Source organism: Thamnophis sirtalis, unplaced genomic scaffold (assembly GCF_051295495.1).
Source record: "Thamnophis sirtalis isolate CommonGarterSnake01/CBP01778 unplaced genomic scaffold, rThaSir2_p1.2 scaffold_7, whole genome shotgun sequence".
Lineage (NCBI taxonomy): Eukaryota > Metazoa > Chordata > Lepidosauria > Squamata > Natricidae > Thamnophis > Thamnophis sirtalis.
Window position 1 is genome coordinate 65,333,475 of NW_028261387.1, and position 19,417 is coordinate 65,352,891.

At 39.9% G+C, this 19,417-nt stretch overlaps 1 protein-coding gene across 2 annotated transcripts in view; it reads left to right on the top strand.

Moving 5' to 3' along the window:
• The window catches only part of CBFA2T2 (CBFA2/RUNX1 partner transcriptional co-repressor 2), an 82,470-nt gene that overhangs the window by 46,984 nt on the left and 16,069 nt on the right, over window positions 1-19,417 (top strand). For both annotated transcript variants that reach the window (XM_014068266.2, XM_014068267.2), the window contains exons 2-3: window positions 15,528-15,671; window positions 17,608-17,849. In XM_014068266.2, coding sequence (XP_013923741.2) covers window positions 15,528-15,671; window positions 17,608-17,849 — 386 coding nt within the window. The remainder of the gene's footprint in view (window positions 1-15,527; window positions 15,672-17,607; window positions 17,850-19,417) is intronic.

The following is a 19,417-nucleotide window of genomic DNA, read 5'->3' on the forward strand; positions in this document are numbered from 1 at the left end:
AAAAAATTGGGGGTGGGGAAGACTTCCTTCTAGAGGTCAGGCACTGCAACAGAGAAGGTGCACTTCTAGGCTCTTGATAAGGTGACATTGTTTAGTTGATGGAACCTGGAACATGCCAACCTTTTTAGATCAAACTGGTTGGGCAGCTACTATGTTTCTCAGAAAATAAGACCGAGTCTTATTTTCTTTTAGACTTGAAAATAAGCACTTGGGCTTATTTTCAAGGTGGTCTTACTATTTTTGAGGTGCAGCAGGCCAGACTCGGTGAGCTGGACACAGTGTGGATGCACCATCGCCTCCATTCCGAACCTTCACTGTTCGGAATGGAGCCTTTTTGGCAAATGGGAGGAAAATGGGGAGGGGGAATTTTCTTGCCTGCCATTCTTCCCTCAGTCTCTGCTTACTTGAGGAATGAATGACAGGCAGGAAAGTCCCCCCTCCCCATTTTCCTCCCATTCGCCTAAAAGCCTTCCACAAGCCTCCCAAAAAGAGAGGAAAAAGCAAAGCAGCTGGCTATAGAGCTGCTGGCTTCAGGGAAGTAACCCAACAAGCAGAAGCACTGCCCCCAGAAAGAAAAGGGCAAAAGCGGCATTTGCACTGCCCCAGGGGGCCAATGGACTGCAGTTGCACCAGACAGTTCCCCCCCCCTGCGTCCGGGCCACCATTCATGCTGGTCAAGCCCATACAATTATTTTCAGGGTAAGAGTAATATTAGGCCCACCCCCAAAATTTGGGTTGGGTTAGGGTTAGGGTTGGGCTTATTATTGGAGTGGGTCATGTTTTCAGAGAAACACGGTATAATGGGAGATAGGAGGTCCATTATTCCAAAGGCTTTGCCTGCTGTTTTCACATCCTGGCTTTTATAATACTTATTCAGAAACCAGGTACAATTCATAGTTATATCTACTGTTAAGGGGAAGACTTGCATGTGTAATGCGCAACAGCAATGTGGTGAGAAATTCTTAATCAAATTAATTGTAAAAAGACATAGCTGAGCAAGGCAAGTTTCCAAACTGAGCAGTCCAATGTCAAGCCAAATATTAATGATGTCAGATCAAGGGTTGCCATGTTAACAGAATCCTATGGTTGTTAGAAGAGACAAATTCCTGCTGCCTTCCCATAACAAATTTAGTGAGGAAGTCAGGAAGTTGCAAATCCCAGGCCAGCAGGCAGGTAATGGACTCCTGCCAGTGTGGGAGAAAGAGTGGTGGGTGCTCAGTAGATGCAGTTACGGTCAGGTAGAACGCGCAAGGGTGTGATGTGGATTGGGGAGGGTATGTTGAGGGTCAGGGAAGGTTGCATCAGGGTGCATTGAGATGTTCTTCAGTGTTGGTTGTGGGAGTGTCCAGGAATGGGATTATCATGTCCTAATCAGCCCAGAGACTGAGTCATAATTTTAGCCACTCTGACTCTTCTTCCTTGGCCCCGGTTTTGACTCAGTCTGGCCCAAGAGAGGACATTTTTTCTTGGCTCAACATAATTCTTTATTCCTGGACCATCCTAAAATCTTCAGAGTCTGCGAAAAAATTAATTGGAGTTGGTTAGTGGTGGCCGTGCATCGAAGCCGCCGGCAGCCTAGGAGTGCGATCGGCACCACTCCCTGTGGCAATTAGGAAGCTGACTCCATGCGGAAGAGGCAAGAGCCGCTCATGAACCTGCAGCCTCACCGGGATTCCCTCCCAGTCAGAGGGAAATTCCTGTATGCTTCCACAGCCACAAAGGAGCAAGACAAGCCCCCGAACATTGGGAAAGTCTCCAGGCCTTTGCTTGCTTCGTTGGCATTGTTTTTTGGCACGAATCGGAGCCGCTCGTTAATCAGCAGCCATTTTCTCGAGCACCGCACAGCTGGTCACAGCAACAAGGGAGATCGCCGCAGGAAGATACCAAGGCTGTCCTCACCGGCTGTAGAGAGAAACCTGAAGCCACAGGGGACAGAGGACCAGGAGGAGACCGGCAGTAGCGTGGCTGACATTCCAGGCTCGGAACTTGCCTCAGCAGCAGTGAGAGGCCTGAGGCGTTCCTAAAGTTTCTTGGAGGGCGTAAGTATAGAATGGAATCAAGGTTGCAAATGATGATCACATGATTGTGGATCCCTGCAATGGATTATAAGTGTAAACTGGTTGCCAAATGCCCAGATTGCGATTGCATGATGGGAGGGTGCTTGGATGGCTGGAACTCCAAAGGTCAGTCATATTCCCTTCAAGAGTGCATTCACCAACCAGCCACATAGAAAGGCTGAAGCCTTCAGTGGGTATAGATCACAAAGTAGACAGATTATTGATCCCCTCCCCTTCCCTCCTCTCTAGTTTCTCATAACAAAACAGATCAGATTATTCTAGCCAGAAATCTGACCTGGCTGCTTGTTGAGGACTATTGAAATTTGGCTGTGGGCGGCATAAAAATTTCGGTTAAGTGTGCAGGTGGCCTGTCTCAATTTATTCTCATCTGCATTAGTGTTCCAAGGCCCAAACTAAGAGCTTTCCTTTTAACGGGGGATTGAACCTGAGACCTCATGCTAAGTATGCATCGTGCCAGTGAAATGTGAAGCAACACATCACATTATTTGTGATGAGCATTGAGCTTAACACTGAGCACCAATACCAAATGCCATTGTTTTCAAAAAGCTCTTAGAATTGCTGTATTGTTCCCATAGATCACCACCTATTTCTGATGCATGCTGTCTGATGGCCCTGTGCAATGGGAGTGAGTGCATTTCTTTGCAATCCATATTTTATGGCCTTTCAAGAATGCAGCAGGGAATAGTGTGAGCTTGTCATCTCAGACTACAAGAAGAATTTTTGTAATCTTTCTAAACTTTGTTGTCAGGCATATGGTGCTACATCAGTTTCCTTTATATATGGTTATAGGTTTTTAAAAATCAGTCAACCTTCCACACTGTGATATTTCTAGCAGAGTAGCTGTGAATCCTGGGGCACTTAATTCAGTGCATTAGAAGAGGCCCATAGTAGGGAAAAGGCAGGACATCTTGCCCAGAAGCTGAGCAAATTTTCCTAACTATCACTGAGAGGTAACCCACCCCTTACTCTCAAGTGTGAGCTCTTAGAATCTATCATATGTTCCTATTCACAGATTGGCTTCTGGGCTGGAGAAAATGTTTATGAGATAAATACATGTCCTTAGTTTTGAATGATAGTAATGTACCAAACTTCTACTTTGGAAGATAATTCTAATCATTTCAGAGCTTAGGGTTTACTTGCTTGCCAAATCTTTGATTTGTGAGTGGCCTGGAATTAGATCTTAAGTTGTAAAAAAAGTATGTGAAGAATTTTGCTCCTCCCCCTACGTTTCAAAGAGAGCATAATTAGGTTTCACTTTAGAATAAGGATAAATATATATTTCATGTTGAAGCGTCGGAAGATGTCCTGGGTCTGGAATTTAAAGGAGACTTAATAATAGGAACTATCACTCCAGAGTATTCTTAAGTCTTCCTTGTTATGACTGACCAGTTCTGTATTTGGAGTCATTAATCTTTCTCATGTTTTCTTGGCTGAAGCATATGAGAAACAGATGTTCACATCTGGGAAATTTGTGCTGCGCTTCTTTGTTGAAGTAAAAAAGTTTAAATTGTATCAGAGATTGCTGGAGAAAAAAACAAAGCTTCTACTGTATTTTTCTCAAGACATGAAACTTATCTGCCACTTTATTAAACTTTCGTCATATTCAAATTTAGTCAATATTTAAATCATTGGGATGGAGATAAATGCACTTTTTATTAGATTTCTAGAAATTTCCTAAAGACTATTGTCCTTTATATAACTACTCTACAATTAGCTCTTCTGAATTTTAGCAGTCAGTTCTTCTAACATTTTTTTCTACTGCTGAGTTAGAGCAACTTTTTGCATATCTATACCATTGAATTGTGGGTGTTTCCAGATTATGTATGTACAAGTAACTGTACTAAGAATAGATTATTGGATAAGTCAATCAGACAATCAGAATAGAGCTGGAAGGGACCTTGGAGGTCTTCTAGTCCAGCCCCCTACTCAAGCAGGAGACCTTATATCATTTCAGACAAGTGACTGTGTAATCTCTTCACCTACAAGGTCCCTTCCAAATCTGTTAATCTGAATCTATATCTGCAAGTCTCTTAAAAACCTTCAGTGTTGAAGCACCCACAACTTCTGAAGGCAAGCTGTTCCACTGGTAAATTGTCCTCACTAATCAGTTTCTCCTTAATTCCAGGTTGCTTTTCTCCCTGATTAGTTTCCATCCATTGTTTCTTATCCTGCCGTCTGGTGCTTTGTAAAATAAACTGAACCCCTCCTCTTTGTGGCAGCCTCTCAAATACTGAAATACTGCTATCATATCTACCCTTTTCTCTAAAGCAGGGGCCTCCAACCGTGGCAAGTTTAAGACTTTAAGCTTTGCTGCAGTGGTGGGTTCCGGATCCCGTTGCAATCAGTACAGTGCACAGGGGCCAGACGTCCACCACTTGCCCGTGCACAGCACGGGCATGCATACTTACCGCCCATGACACGCCAGCTGCTCAGTGGAGTGTTGCGCAGGTGCCTTATGCTCCATGTGCGTAAGCCCCAATCGGCTCAAATACAGGTAAGGAGGGTGGGTGGGCCCTCTGGAGCACCGTACCAGAACGGTACCTGGTGCTCCTAGCAGGCACCGGTACGCCCGTACTGGGGCGTACCAGTCGTATTCCACCACTGCTTTGCTGGCTGAGGAATTCTGGGAGTTGAAGAACACAAGTCTTAAAGTTGCCAAGGTTGGAGACCCCTGCTCTAGACTAGCCAAACCCAAATCCTACAACTGTTTTTCATATGTTTTAGTCTCCAGGCTTTTAATCATCTTAGTTTCATGAGCCTCAGCTGTGAATCCTTGAGTCCTTGGTATGGTTTGCCACAAAATGAACTCATATGGGTGTTTGTTTTTTTTAAACAAGATTGTGATTCTCTTAGCTTAGCTTTTATCACGATCTTTAATTTAAAGATAATAGAGACTTCTCTTTCAGGATTTCTGTAAGAAAGTGTGCTTTCTCATAATGTACACTTGTGACCAAGTATTAAATTAGCATGAAATAGACCAATAATGTTGTTACCTTGAAAAACTTTGCCTCACTACTTGGTCATCTCATGCTTACAAACTTCTTTGCATTCTTTTATTTCACTTTACATCTTTCATATCAATCCAGCACTCTGCTACCATAAGAATTCATGTGTGATCATGTGTAATCTCTTTATTGGCATATGTTTATTTCCTGATCTCTGCAAACTCGGTGTTTGATTTTATAACTCAGTATATTGCTGCTGCCTATGATCTTTATTCTACCATTTTCAGTTTCCCAAAGATTTGCTGTGCTCATTTGAAAACAAACATTACTTTTTTTATTTTTGCTTTCCTGTATACTTCCAGAACACTTTGCAATGTTATTTTTCTGACTTTATTCAAAATCTCTCTTTAATAACTCTTTCCACAAAGCCTTTGGCATAACCTATTAGTTATTCCCTATCTTGACTTAACCAATCAACAAAGATTAAGCAGTATATGTAATTGAAAATACCATTGTGTTTACTTAATCCTCCCTCCCTCCCTCTCCCACCCCCCCTGTCTTGTATCTCTCAGGTTCAATCTTAACTTGCATGATATATGGAGCTGGGAAAGAATGAGGCTTTATTTTAGATTGTTTTATATATAGAAATTGTTACACAGCAGATAAATAAATCAGTGGCTTACATGCATAGAAGAAAGTTGACAATTTTGATGGGAATTGTATCAGACTTGTGGATAACCCTATCATCAGTGCGGAACGTTGCTGAAAAGATTCTCTTGTAGTAAGAGTCTAAATTAGCTTGCTTTGTTTGTTGATTGCTTTTGTATCTAAACATTTTGTTGTTTTTATAGAAAAGGTGGGATAAGAAACCATTGTAAAAGATACCATTTATGGGCATGTGGCATTTCTCCAGTATTATTGAAAGAATTTGAGGACCTGGCTCTGCTGAGTTGCATGGTGCGTACAGAGCAATAATCAACCTTGGGCTTGGTTAGTGCTTTGAAGACCCTCCCCCTGTCTTTTTAACTTTTAATTCATTCTATTCTTATTTTATCTGGCTCCTTTTATTGAAATATAGTCTTTTTATAGAGCTTTTAATGTTTTTTATTGTAACCAGAGTTGCTCTGAGAGATGGATGGCCTCTTAATTTGATAAATAAGATAATTAATAATTAATATCTTTATAGATACGGAAAGCTCTTAGTTCTCATGAATGAAAGCAAATATACGTTTCCCAGGATAACGTTGCAGCATCCAATCTGGGTTGGTCACTGCAACCAAAGGTTTAGTCTTCTGAGCTTTTGGACTCATGCTATAGCCCCGGTATGGCGAACCTATGGCACGTGTGCCACAGGTGGCACGCGGAGCCATTTGTCAAGGCACGCAAGGCTTTATAGGAGCCTGGGGAGGGCAAAAAGTGCCTCACCCACCTCCCTCCAGAGGCTTCAGGAGCTTCCCTAAAGCCTCCAGAGCGCAAAAAACCCGGCCCTATGGGCAAACCGGAAGTTCAGGAACGGACTTCTGGGTTGCTCGTAGGTCAGTTTAAGCCTTCCGGAGGCTTTTGCGAAGCCTCCTGAAAGTCCCTGAAGCCTCCGGAGGGCCTTCGGGGGGGAGCGTGGAGAGGCTGTTTTCGCCCTCCCCAAGCTCCCATAAAGCCTCTGGAGCCTGGGGGAGACAAAAAAAGCATGGAAAAAATGGGAGGGGGGAGTGCCTCTCATGCGTGCATGCACACTGGGGGGGGGTGTCACACATTGTATTATGGGTGCAGCACCCCCACGCATGACCCCCCCTGCGCTCCCCCCCTTATGGCACGCAAGCCAAAAAAGATTCACCATTGCTGCTATAGCCCATCCTCAGGGAACATCTCTCTACTGGAATGTTGTACACACTATGTGTGTGTGTGTGTGCACATGTGTGTGTATGCATGTGTGTGTGTGTGTAATATATATACATGAATGTATACACACACATATATATACATATGGATATGTATGTTTTTAAATAATGGAATATTCTGCTCTATTAACCTTTGCTTGAATATAAAATGAAGCAGCTGTGTGTGGGAGAGACATGTATTTATTTTCGAATTATCTAGTATCTTGTCCATGCTTCAAGGGTTGAATGCTACAAGCTGCTGAGAGCTCACAAGAGGTGTTAAATCCTTTTCCCTCCCACTACATCCTTAGAAATCTGAATGCCAAGGGATCGCTTTCCATCAGTGCTCTGACATCCACTTCTCTAAGCATTATGAGCATATACAGCTTTCTGTGAGGAGCACAGAAGAAAACAGCAATATGATTAAAAACATTATAGATATTAAGATTGTTTCAGTAAAGAGACCTGTTTCCAAAAATGCTACATGTACTTTTTCGAGTCTATCATTCTGGTTAAGAATATAAAAATATCTGTCAACAGATTGTAAATCTAAATATATCTTCTGCCCATCCCAAGTGACAGGCACCAGTCCAACTTATTTTACCAGCTATAAGCAAGGTATCCTCACCCTGTTATATTCTATCTCTGAATAAATCTAGATCAGTTCAATTCTAGAAGAACTGATTAGGCAAACCATCCAAATGTTTTCTCTCTCTGCTTGGATTTGAGAACAGTGAAGGGTGTTTTCTTCATGTTCCATTTTGTTTTTGTCATTTACTCCTCCTTAGCCTCATCAAAATTTACAGGAATGGTTGAAGCTAAACTGCAGAGGAATATAGAGATTGGTGAAATATCTATATTGAAAATACTTCTATTCAATAAGTGTTTATTGAAATATGTAAAAGGAGACGATGGAAATCAGTAATCTGAAAAGAATGAATTGTATGGCCTTTAATCTTGAAAAATCCAGATGTTTTCTATAAAGCATTTATTTCAGGCTTTCTGAAAACAATTTTAATTAAATGTTCTACTTGGTACTTCCTGGATTTCTTTTCTTTTTTGAGAGGGAAAACCCCCTTTTAATGTCAAAGATGTTGTGGACTCCTCATGGTAGTAATTATTTCTGTTGTCTGAAATAAATTCAGTGACAAAAGAGTACATATCTATGCACATTCCATGAGTAAGTGAATTTGTATATATTGATTAAAACAGCCCCTACGTACAATTATTATTTTCTTCAAGGGGTGAGAACCCTTTGAAACTCCAGTAAAATGATCCTATAAGATGGCAACAAACTGCTTCTTTCAATTCTTTTCCCACACAAATTTGTTCAAAAAATAAAATAAATAAATAAAATAAATTCAAAACAAATCAGAAAGGTTTTTCCTCCTGTCCCTCATTATTTCTGTTGTGGAGAAATCCATTTTGCATGGTTGAAGAAACCATTGGTTTCAGACAAAACGGCCACTCTCTTTTGTTATCAAAATGACAGGCCCCATCAGGCAAGTGGTGTCAGGTCACCCAATGAAGGACTTGGCAAAAAAAATTATAGAACTCTTGATTTTCTACAGTTAAATTCTGGATTTAACAGAAGTGTCATATGTCCAGCTTGGCTAAATAAAAATCATTAGTGCAGGTAAGAAGGAAGCCATAGAGACATTTGATTGTGTTAAGTGCCTTTTATACATATGGGAGCTCAAATCCATAGTTTTTCCTTCTTACATTAACATACTGTTTAGCGTTTGAACACTTAGCCTTCAACACTTGAACACAACATTGAACACTTAGGTTGTCAAGCATTGATATGACTGTCAGTTTTAACCCAGTGGTGAGATTCAAATTTTTTTACTATTGGTTCTGTGAGCGTGGCTTGGAAGGCATGGCATGGCTTGGTGGGTGTGGCTTGGTGGGCGTGGTAGGGGAAGGATACTATAAAATCTCCATTCCCATCCGATCAGGTGGGACTCGGGAGACAGAGAATAGATGGGGGCAGGGCCAGTCAGAGGTGATATTTACCGGTTCTCTGAACTACTCAAAATTTCCGCTATCGGTTCTCCATAACTGGTCAGAACCTGCTGAATACCACCTATTTTAACCTCAGTACCACCAGTCCTTTTTATATCACACCTGGATGTGGGCAAAATCGGGGCTCCCAAGAGCCCTTTGTCTTTGCTCCACAGATGTGTTTATGGTGCATCTACTGGACATGCCATGAAACCTTCAGCTGTGAAGATGCTCTTGGTAGGTCCTTTCTATTTCTCTCCTAAGCTATCTCTGTGTTTCTTTCATCACCCCAGGCAACAAACTACTTTCGTGGTCAACAGTATGAGGGCACTGTTTGATTTTCCATATTTTATGCATTTCAGGGACATCTTGCAATAACTCAGGTTCTCAAGGATCCATGTCTCACAGTTTAGAACTGCCATTTTACTTAAATCAGAAACTTACTGGCAAATGACCATTTTCTTTAACAGAAAGAACTGCGTTAAAAAACTAACCTACATGTATTATTTCTTTTTCAAGATAATTCCTCCCCTTTCCAATGTGAAAAAATAGCTTGATGGGAAGCTGAAAACAGATGGTGAGCAGCTGAAGTACATAAGTGTGTTGTTCAAAATAAGCATTTAGGCTGGGGAGGTGACAAGCCATATTTACTTTCTTATCCACTCAGTAATACCTTCTTTTAGCTGTTTTAAAATACTTAACACATCAAACTACCTGGGAAACACAACAGATTGATGTTATGGCAGTGGTCTCCAACCTTGGCAAATTTAAGACTTGTGGACTTCAACTCCCAAAGCAAAGCTGGCTGAGGAACTCTGGGAGTTAAAGTCCACAGGTCTTAAAGTTGCCAAGGTTGGAGACCACTGTGTTATGGTATGAAGGGTCCTTATAATGTTGGCGAAAAAGCAACACAAATATCTAACCTTTTTCAGATTCTAAGTGAATCTTCTGTTCTCTTTCCTAAATTGCCTTCCTGTCTTAAAATGTAATTTATTAAATTAGGATAGAGGCATGTTTTTTATTTAAAAAATTTTTTTAAATGAACTGGTAACAATAGGTTAATAATACAATTTTTCTTTGGAATTCAAAGTGAAGTGTGTGGCTTGCCTTGAATTTCAACATTGCAATCATGTGAGGGGAGTTTTCTTGTTGTATTGGAGCATAGTCCCTCTGACCACCAGCTTAGAAAACCTGTAGTCTCCTTGCATTCTGTCTTACTAGAAGTGAAGTGAGTAAACCACTGCAATTGGAAGCCCGAGTACATGGAATATGCATTATATGCATAAAATGGACAAATTCGTGTTCTTTAAAATCATTGAGTAGATTTGTTTTTATGCTTCATTTTCATTTTCATGTTAATTTGAGGTGCTCCCTTTTTTAGAATACAGATTTAGAAATTGCTTTTCCAGAGTATAATTCAGTATTATATAGTTATTTGTAAATAAAGGGCAATAGGGGTAGACTTAAAACTGTTGCAGTAATTTATATACTCTGGATTAGCATAAGAAAGTTACTGAGCTTTTCATTGTGGCTTTATAATAGTAGGTGTTAATCGGTTCATTAATGCTAGAATGGCATGTTGTCGTCAAGCAATTATTTTGTGAATGGCCACTATTATTAAACTAATTATTCATCTTGCAATCCATTTCTCTCAGAGTTCACTTATAAAACTTTTTGCCCTGAAACCTAGCCATGAATTTAAGAGGGTAGATTAAACTGGGAGGTTAGACTTAAAGAGATTTACTTGCCCTCTGAAAATCCTAAGAGAATCCATTTTTTACTTCAAAAATATGATGCTGTTCACAGGTCTTTAGATAGGGTAAACTAAAGCTATATCAGAGTAGAAGTTTATTTTCAATTGATTGAAATAACAATATTTATTACTGAGAAATGCATTGTACATTTGTAATAATAATAAAAAAAACATTTATGATGGCGGTCAACAGGGAAGTAAATCAGAGTAAGCCATGAAGCTTATGATTTCTAAGTACAGAGCCTAGGCCCTAGATTGTGGAATATTTTCCCCCATTGGTTTCAGTCATCACTGTAATGTATCAACCTCAAGTGAGGACTAAGGGCCTGGAAGCAATGGATGACAGATTTCTATAAATTATCAGATTGGTAAAATAGTTAACCTTAATTTTTCACCTGCTGCCCCCTAAACAAAGTAGGCTTTTCTTGCCTACGCTGTAGTAAAAGAAGGGTCTATTGTTTTCCTGCCTTGCTTTTTATACTAGTAGAACTAAATTATAGTTCTTGCCCAGGTACTTCAAATAAAGAAGTCCTGAAGTTGAGCTCAACTTCTGAAATCTAGCATAACCCTCCCTTAGGGGGGCATTTAGGACCAGCAGCTCTGTTGCTAAGTGGCACAGTAATAAAATGAAATATCACATAAATGGCTGCTGCATCCATTGCAAATGCATGCCAAACACATGAATCACAACAATGTGACCACAGAGATGCAGGGATGGCCTCAGATTGGAGTTGATTTAAAATCTCCTCCAGTGTAACTTTGAACAGTCTGAAATGGTCAGTAAGCAAGGACTACATGCACTTGAACACATCCATGTAGCTTTCTTGGCAGTTGTAGGGAAGGATTTTGCCATTGTTTCTTCTGGGTTTGATTTGATTTGATTTTCCATTCCAGGCTATAATCCTGAAACTCTGGTGGTTTCTCAGACAAAAATTCTAACGAAGTCTGGCCTTGTTAGTTTTTGTATCCAGACAAAGGTCCAGCCAAGTGCTGCAGTCTGCATTCAAATCATTTACAAACATGGAATTGTATGCTAGAATTCTGTTTCACAGTTATGTATGCACCTAGAGAATATGAATCTTGCCCAACATAGAAAGCTCTTTTTTTAAAGGAGCTGTATAGTAGCTCTTGACGTATGTTTATCCACATTGATAGAATTCATTTTTCTGCATTGAATGGAATGATAGGGAACTTTGTGAATAATGTTCTCAAGTTCTTAATGCATAATTTTGAGCAGAAAACATAAAGGGTATCAGCGGCAGCTGGTCTAATATAGGGAAGGGCAAACATCTGGGTTGGGGGAGCACAACTCATCCATTGTTGGGCTGCAGGAGATCTAGTGGCATCATTGGAAAGGGTGGGATTCAGAACATTGGCCCCATTTCTTCATAATTTAGAGGAATTTTACAAATGGAAATAGAAACGGCTCCTCTTCCTGCTCTTATTTTAACCTCTTTTTAAAATTGTACGAATTCATCAGTTATTTTGCAGAATTTCAGCATCTTGATATTGATTCACGGACTGATCGGGAAACGCATGTGGCCAACAGTCAATGGGTTGAGCATCTCTCCTAGTGTGTTATAAAACAGACCTTTTCCACTGTGGTTTTGTAAATAACAGGTTGCTTCATATCTTTTGCCTGTTATGTGACAAAACTTTTAATGAAGAACTGCTGTCATGTCTATTACGATTGGAGAGAACCCAAACCATTTTTCTCCCCTCCATTTACTGTTTTTCTTCTTCTCAGAAATAGGGTCTGCCAACTCCGGCAGAATGTGTGACTTAAGCAGGTGTTTTGAATTTCCACAGGGTTTTTAGGTGAAGGACAGTAAAAGTCAGCACTGTATACAGAAGAGTACTTTTGCTAGTTAAGATCCTCACCTATTTTCTCACACTGACACTTCTTCCTATTTTCTAAATCAAATGAACAGATTGCCAACAGAAGTTGTACAATAGGACTTTGTTTGTTTGTTTGTTTGTATCTTGCAGAGGCAAATCTAGGCAGCTTACTGTCTTTTAATAAAATGCCATGTAAAACATTAAAACAATAAAAGACCATAAATTTAAATTTCAGTTAAAGTTCTTTTTTATTTGCATTTTGGTCATTCATTGAAATCCTGAGATTCCATTTTTCTTGACTTTGCTTCTTCCATTTTCCTGGTTTAGCAGTTCTTGTTTCTCTCTGGAGGAATTTTCCTGATATAGCAACCTCAGGTTGCTATAAATGCCTTCTTTAACTTTAATAGAAAGCACAGTTGCTTTCTTATCTGTTTTTGCTGTATTACCCATTCTTAAAGTTGTATTAGTTCATGATTCTGGGATGACTTCATGTTCTAAATCAGGGATGCCCAACCCCCGGGCTATGGCCCACTACTGGGGCACGAGCCATGTGGAACCAGGCCGTGAAAGCACTGGGCAAGTGCACAGGCACATTCCCACTTGTGTGGTTGCTGGCTGCTCCCCCCGCCCCCCGCCGGAAAGGTTGTATAACTCTGTTCTACATAACCTTGTCAATTAAACCTAAATCAATAACACAAGGACAAGAATATCTCCACATGAACGTTTTTCCTGATTATCAATTGTATAGGAGCTTCTAGAAAGCTACAAAACTTTATGTTATTAATTGATTATTGACCTCCAGATACTTTATGTAGGTATCTATACTGTAATCACAAGGAAAAGATTTTGCACACATTAGTTTTTTGGTAGGCAAAACTTTTCAAACATGAGATTTGAACACTAGTGGTAGGCAAAATAGGAACAAGTTAATAACAACTTTGGAAATTGACGTAGAAGTGATTTAAATTCTGATTGAATAATCTGTTCTGGACTTTGGTATGAATGTAATGATGAATTCTTTTTTGTAAGATTGTATTAAAGAGATCGAACAGAGTGGGATACTGGGATACTCAAACAGACTAATTGTTTTAAAACAAATTAATTAGTTAACAGTCCTGATCAAACATTGCATTAGTTGGTAGAAATGCAGAAATCTGTAAAACCAAGAAATTGGCTACTACATGGAAATATTTCTTTATCTTGCCATAATTACACCAGGCTAGTATGTATGCTGTATGTATTATTGCAGAAGAGTTATGGCTTGCAAGTATATCTTATTCTAATTAAATTAGAATTAGTAGTTAGTTCTAATGTTCTAGGAAGAAATATCTTTTTCTGTATAGTTACTGAATAAACAATTAACTTGTTTATAAACTAATAAAGACTACAATTTCCACCCATACTAAAATATGATTAAACCTCTCCGTATTCAAATTCAAATTTTGGTTTATTCTTATTCTTAGTTTCTGCACAGGTTGCTGTGTAGAATCTTGAGTGACAGTTACTAATGACAAGAAATAGAATCTATAACTTCATGTCTAAACTTCTGATTGGGCAATTCAGTCTGTCTGCTAGTGAATATTGCTGAATTCCAACATTGTGCCAAGTGTTGAAGGTTGGTTGCAATGTGACTAACTGCTAAGATTTCCTGTGGGTCTTTTCACACCCATTGCTGAAAAAGCAGGTGGTTTGAAGTGAGGGCTCCCTCTGGGGTTTCACACTCCATGCACAACATGCAAAAGTGAAAGACAACCATCCGTTCTGTCCATCCTGAGTTCCCCCCCTTAACAATGGGAGAACAGGGAGGGGGCAGAGAAGTTGAACACAGATGGATATGTTGGAAATCTGTCAATATAAGGAAGTGCTGCAGCAGTGTCCCAGATTGCTTAGGAAGTAATTAAATGAGACAGACAACCATTTGTTTATTGAACAAATAACGGGTGGGTATGTTGTTTAAGCAGATAAGGAGAATACATTTTGATAGACAACAGTATAAGAACATTTCTTGCTACAGGTTGGTTAACACAATGGATTTGACATGATCAAAATAGTAGCTGTAGGTGCTATTTTGTGGGTCCTTTTGTGATTTTAGAAAAAATGTTTCAATTGAATTCTTCACCGTTTCAGATACAATTCTAGATTCCCCTATTTTATTTTAAGTATAAAATACCAATATTCTCTTCTATGTTTTGTAAAGGAAGCTTTATAGATAAATACTCCTTTGCCAGTCTGTTATGACAGGCTTCATAACCACTTGAGAGTAATTCCCTCCTTTATTCTACCTTAACATCTCTAATATAATATTGAATTGGGAATATTCAAAATGAACCTTACTGTTAGTGTCCTGGATCCATGAAAATATTTTTGTTTCCATTCATCATTCATGATGCTTTTCTATTTGGTAGGAGGAGGAAATAGATAACTGTTTTTTTTAAATGTCTTTTGAACACTTTGGGACACTTTTTATTAACAGACTTACATATGATTATGCTGTTAAGAGCCTTGCACATAGATACAATAGAAATTGTTGGATGCTATTGAAATATATCTAACTGCAGACTAAATTCAGACATTCATTTCTATAAGGTGAATTCTAATAATTTCAATCAAGTTGGTCTGTCTATATATTCTATTGGCTAAGAAAGGTCCATGACTAGTGGATTCTGCCCTGATTAGGGGAGTGGACTAGATGAGCTTCCATGATCCTTCCAGTTTTATGTTCTGTACTGTGTTTGACCTGAACCAATTATTGGACTTAGTCTCTCTGCCTTTGTTATTCTCTCTCTCTTACATATGGACTCACTTTCTTGGAGATCAGATTCCTCAAAGAGTTGTTATGTAAGGATTCTTGAAATATAATGTATAGAAGTGTTTTGAACTCTCTGAACCAAGCACTATATAAAAAATTAAGATGATTCAAACCTGCTTTTTGTGTGTGCCCTATTTTTGTATTTTTTGCCAAGAGTCACCACAATATCCGTTTCAGGAAGATTTTTTTATTGTATTCTTGATTTTTTTCCACATGCCACTTTAGTTGCTGGTGAGAAGAGAGTATCAGTGATGCCAGGATCCCCTGTGGAAGTCAAGATACAGTCAAGATCTTCTCCATCCAGTATGCCACCATTACCACCTGTCAACTCCAGTGGCCCCCGGCCTGTTTCGTTTACCCCAGCAGCATGTAAGAAAGTTGTAATTTGTATTTGAGATTATTAACCCGAATGACTTTTTGTTTTTCTAAATGAAAATAAATCATTTTAAGAAGCTCACTACAGGTCTTTTCATTTTAATACCAACAACTGTCACATGTCAAAAATGGCAAGATGACAGATGCAGTGTTGTGATCCATGCTCTGCCCCAATGTGTATGACTGCAGATGTTGACCTCCCTCACCACAAGTGCTGATGGCCAGAAGTTGGAAACAGCTTTTTGAAATACAATTGTCTTTTTATTTCTAACCAACAATGGGTAGAAGGGTTTTTCTCCAGCAGAATAACTTTTGGGGAAAGGCTATGTCTTTGTGTGATTTTGTCATACCCATTGCCTGGAGAAAGGGACAGTAAGAAGACCGATGTTTTTCTACTGATGACATCCAGATATGAGATATTTCATTGTTTTTGGAGGACAGAACTCATAATTATCAAATAAGCCGAGGTGGCGCAGTGGTTAGAGTGCAGTACTGCAGGCCACTTCAGCTGACTGCTATCTGCAGTTTGGCGGTTCAAATCTCACCGGCTCAAGGTTGACTCAGCCTTCCATCCTTCCGAGGTAGATGAAATGAGGACCCAGACTGGGGGGGGCAATATGCTGACTCTGTAAACCGCTTAGAGAGGGCTGAAAGCCCTATGAAGCGGTATATAAGTCTAACTGCTATTGCTATTGCTATAATAAATTTCACCAAACTAAATAAAAGTAAAGTAACTTTTTTGTGTTTTAATTTTGAACTGCATGAGCATTGGGTCATATAGTCTAGCATTGCTAATTCTAAGAACAGGTAGTACTCAGATAATGACTAAAATCTCAAGTGTTGATCTTGCTCCCCACCCCATCAGGCCTAGGAGGACCAAACCTGCTTCCCGCCCCACCTGGCCCAAGAGTCCTCAGCCAGTTACAGATATCACCAGTGTGTTCCAACCTTCACTCTTTTTTGCAGCTGCTGACAGGTGGCTTCTGCTCCATTCTCCTGATTTTTCAGAACTCCTAGCCTTCTGAATATTCACAAGAATGGCACCCACCCTTGCAATGTTTTGGAAGTCTTCCAAAAATTCATGAGAATGGTGCCCACTCTTGCAGTACTGTGGAAGCCTTCTACATAATTGTGAGAATAGCACCCTCTGAGAAGAAAACCTTTGAAGCACTGCAAGATCAGATTCCATCCTGGGGATCACTTGGAAAGCTAGACGAGCTTTCTGAATAAATGGGAGAAGATGCAGAAGCTGCCTGTTGAAAGTACAGAAAAAGAGTGAAAGTAATTGGGGTGCTTCGCATGCACCGGTGAGCCCTGTAACCCACTGAGGCCTCTCAGGCCTGATCAGATGTGGAGCAATCCCAGGTTTCTGTGACGGCAGGAGATTTGTGTATGCTGGTGTGAGCTGGGCGCCTCGTTGATGGAAGAAGAAATAAATGAGTGGGGTGTTGCAGCACCCCTGCAATTGTAAGGGCTGGTTGCACCCAAATTTTCATCACGTCACTCTGAGGGTATTACAGTAGCCTTAAATTTGGCCATAGAATAAGTGCCTTCATTCAGCACTGTTACAGTTGTGAATGATTACTGAACGAATGGTCATTAGTGAGGACTATCTGTACTTGGTATTGTCCAGGGTCTTAGGAAAAATAAATTCTTCATCATTTGGCTAATTCATAATTGGACGCCAAGAATTCTAAATCCTGGAATTTCATATATTCCTACCATTATTGAGCTAAGGGATCCCGTCAAAAAGGTTTATTTTAAAATGTTAACTGTGACATAAGCACGCGTGCGCACACACACACAAACACACACACCAGATTGTCTTCCTTACAATACATTAGTCTCACCGTCTTGGAAGCTTTTTGCAGCTCATTGGTGAATATAGTATATTTCCTCTTCATCGTGCATCTTTATTTCTTCACCGTAGTATCTAATGGGATGAATCATTCTCCCCCGACTTTGAATGGAGCCCCTTCACCTCCCCAGAGGTTCAGCAATGGTCCTGCGTCATCTTCCTCATCTTCACTGACGAATCAACAGCTCCCAGCTACCTGTGGGGCTCGCCAGCTGAGCAAACTGAAACGCTTTCTTACCACCCTTCAACAGTTTGGCAATGATATTTCACCAGAAATTGGAGAAAAGGTCCGGACTCTTGTTTTGGCATTAGTGGTGAGTATTAAAGCATCAAAGTCAGCCAAAACTGCAGAAACAGTGGATTTATGTTTGGTTATGGCAGTCTTTGTCAACCTCCGCTACTTTAAAAGGGGATGCCTGCAATTACCAGAATTCTCAGCCAGCAGGCTAGCTGGAGAATTTTGTGAGTTGAAGTTCATCTTAAAGTAACTCAGGTTGTCAAGCACTAGATCATGTCATTACAGTTGGTAGGAAACTACTGTGGTTTATTTATATTACCAGCACTGCTCTATTATTTATCTTTGCAATTTTGAGATGTTCAGTTTCCAATAACTGCTGTTATCATTTGGAACGTGGTGAAACCTGGGTTTGCAGCAATATAGTGCCAGAAGTGGGATCTGATTGCTCTTCTCTGCACTCTTTCTAGAGTCTCCACATCTTTTCTACATCATGACGACCAAAACTGAATGCAATATTCCAAGTGTGGCCTTACCAAGGCATTATAAAGTGGTATTAATACTTCACGTGATCTTGATTCTATCCCTCTGTTTATGCAGCCTAGAACTATGTTGGCTTTTTTGGCAGCTGCTGCACACTGCTGGCTCATATTTAAATGGTTATCCACTAGGACTCCAAGATCCCTTTCACAGTTACTACTGTTGAGCAGTATAGGCTGCATAAACAGAGAGATAGAATCAAGATCACGTGAAGTGTTAATATCACTTTATAATGCCTTGGTAAGGCCACACTTGGAATACTGCATTCAGTTTTGGTCACCAAGGTGTAGAAAAGATGTAGAGACTCTAGAAAGAGTGCAGAGAAGAGCAACAAAGATGATTAGGGGATTTGAGACGAAAACATATGAAGAACGGTTGCGGGAACTGAGGATGTCTAGTTTAATAGAAAGAAGGACTAGGGGAGACATGATAGCAATGTTCCAATTTCTCAGGGGTTGCCACAAAGAAGAGGGAGTCAAACTATTCTCCAAGGCACCTGAGGGTAGAAGAAGAAGCAATGGGTGGAAACTAATCAAGGAGACAAGCAACTTAGAACTGAGGAGAAATTTCCTGACAGTTAGATCAATTAATCAGTGGAACAACTTGCCTCCAGAGGTTGTGAATGCCCCAACACTGCAAGTCTTTAAGAAGATGTTGGATAGCCATTTGTCTGAAACGGTATAGGGCCTAGGCAGGGGTTGGACTAGAAAACCTCCAAGGTCCCTTCCAACTCTGCTATTGTATTGTATTGTATTAACTGCTAAAAATGCTAATGACTCTTGGCCTGCATTCATAAAATCATAATGTCCAGATCTGTACTGTGTTGGCAGGCTCTGGCATCTCGATTCCAGTGATCCAAATCACTGTAACTAATCATAGTTCAGGGTGACATGTTTAAAGATAGACATTAACAAATTGTAGTATGTCTAGAAAAATATAAGAAGGAATGAGAGTATATTGGAAAACAAGATTTAGGAGAATTATAAAAAGAGCAAAGTATATTCAGCCTGCAAGAGAGAAAATAAAGGAGACATTTGGTAGCAGTTAAAAACATGTAAAAGATGAAAACGGAACAGATTTGTTTTATTCTCTTCAGAGGGCAGGTTC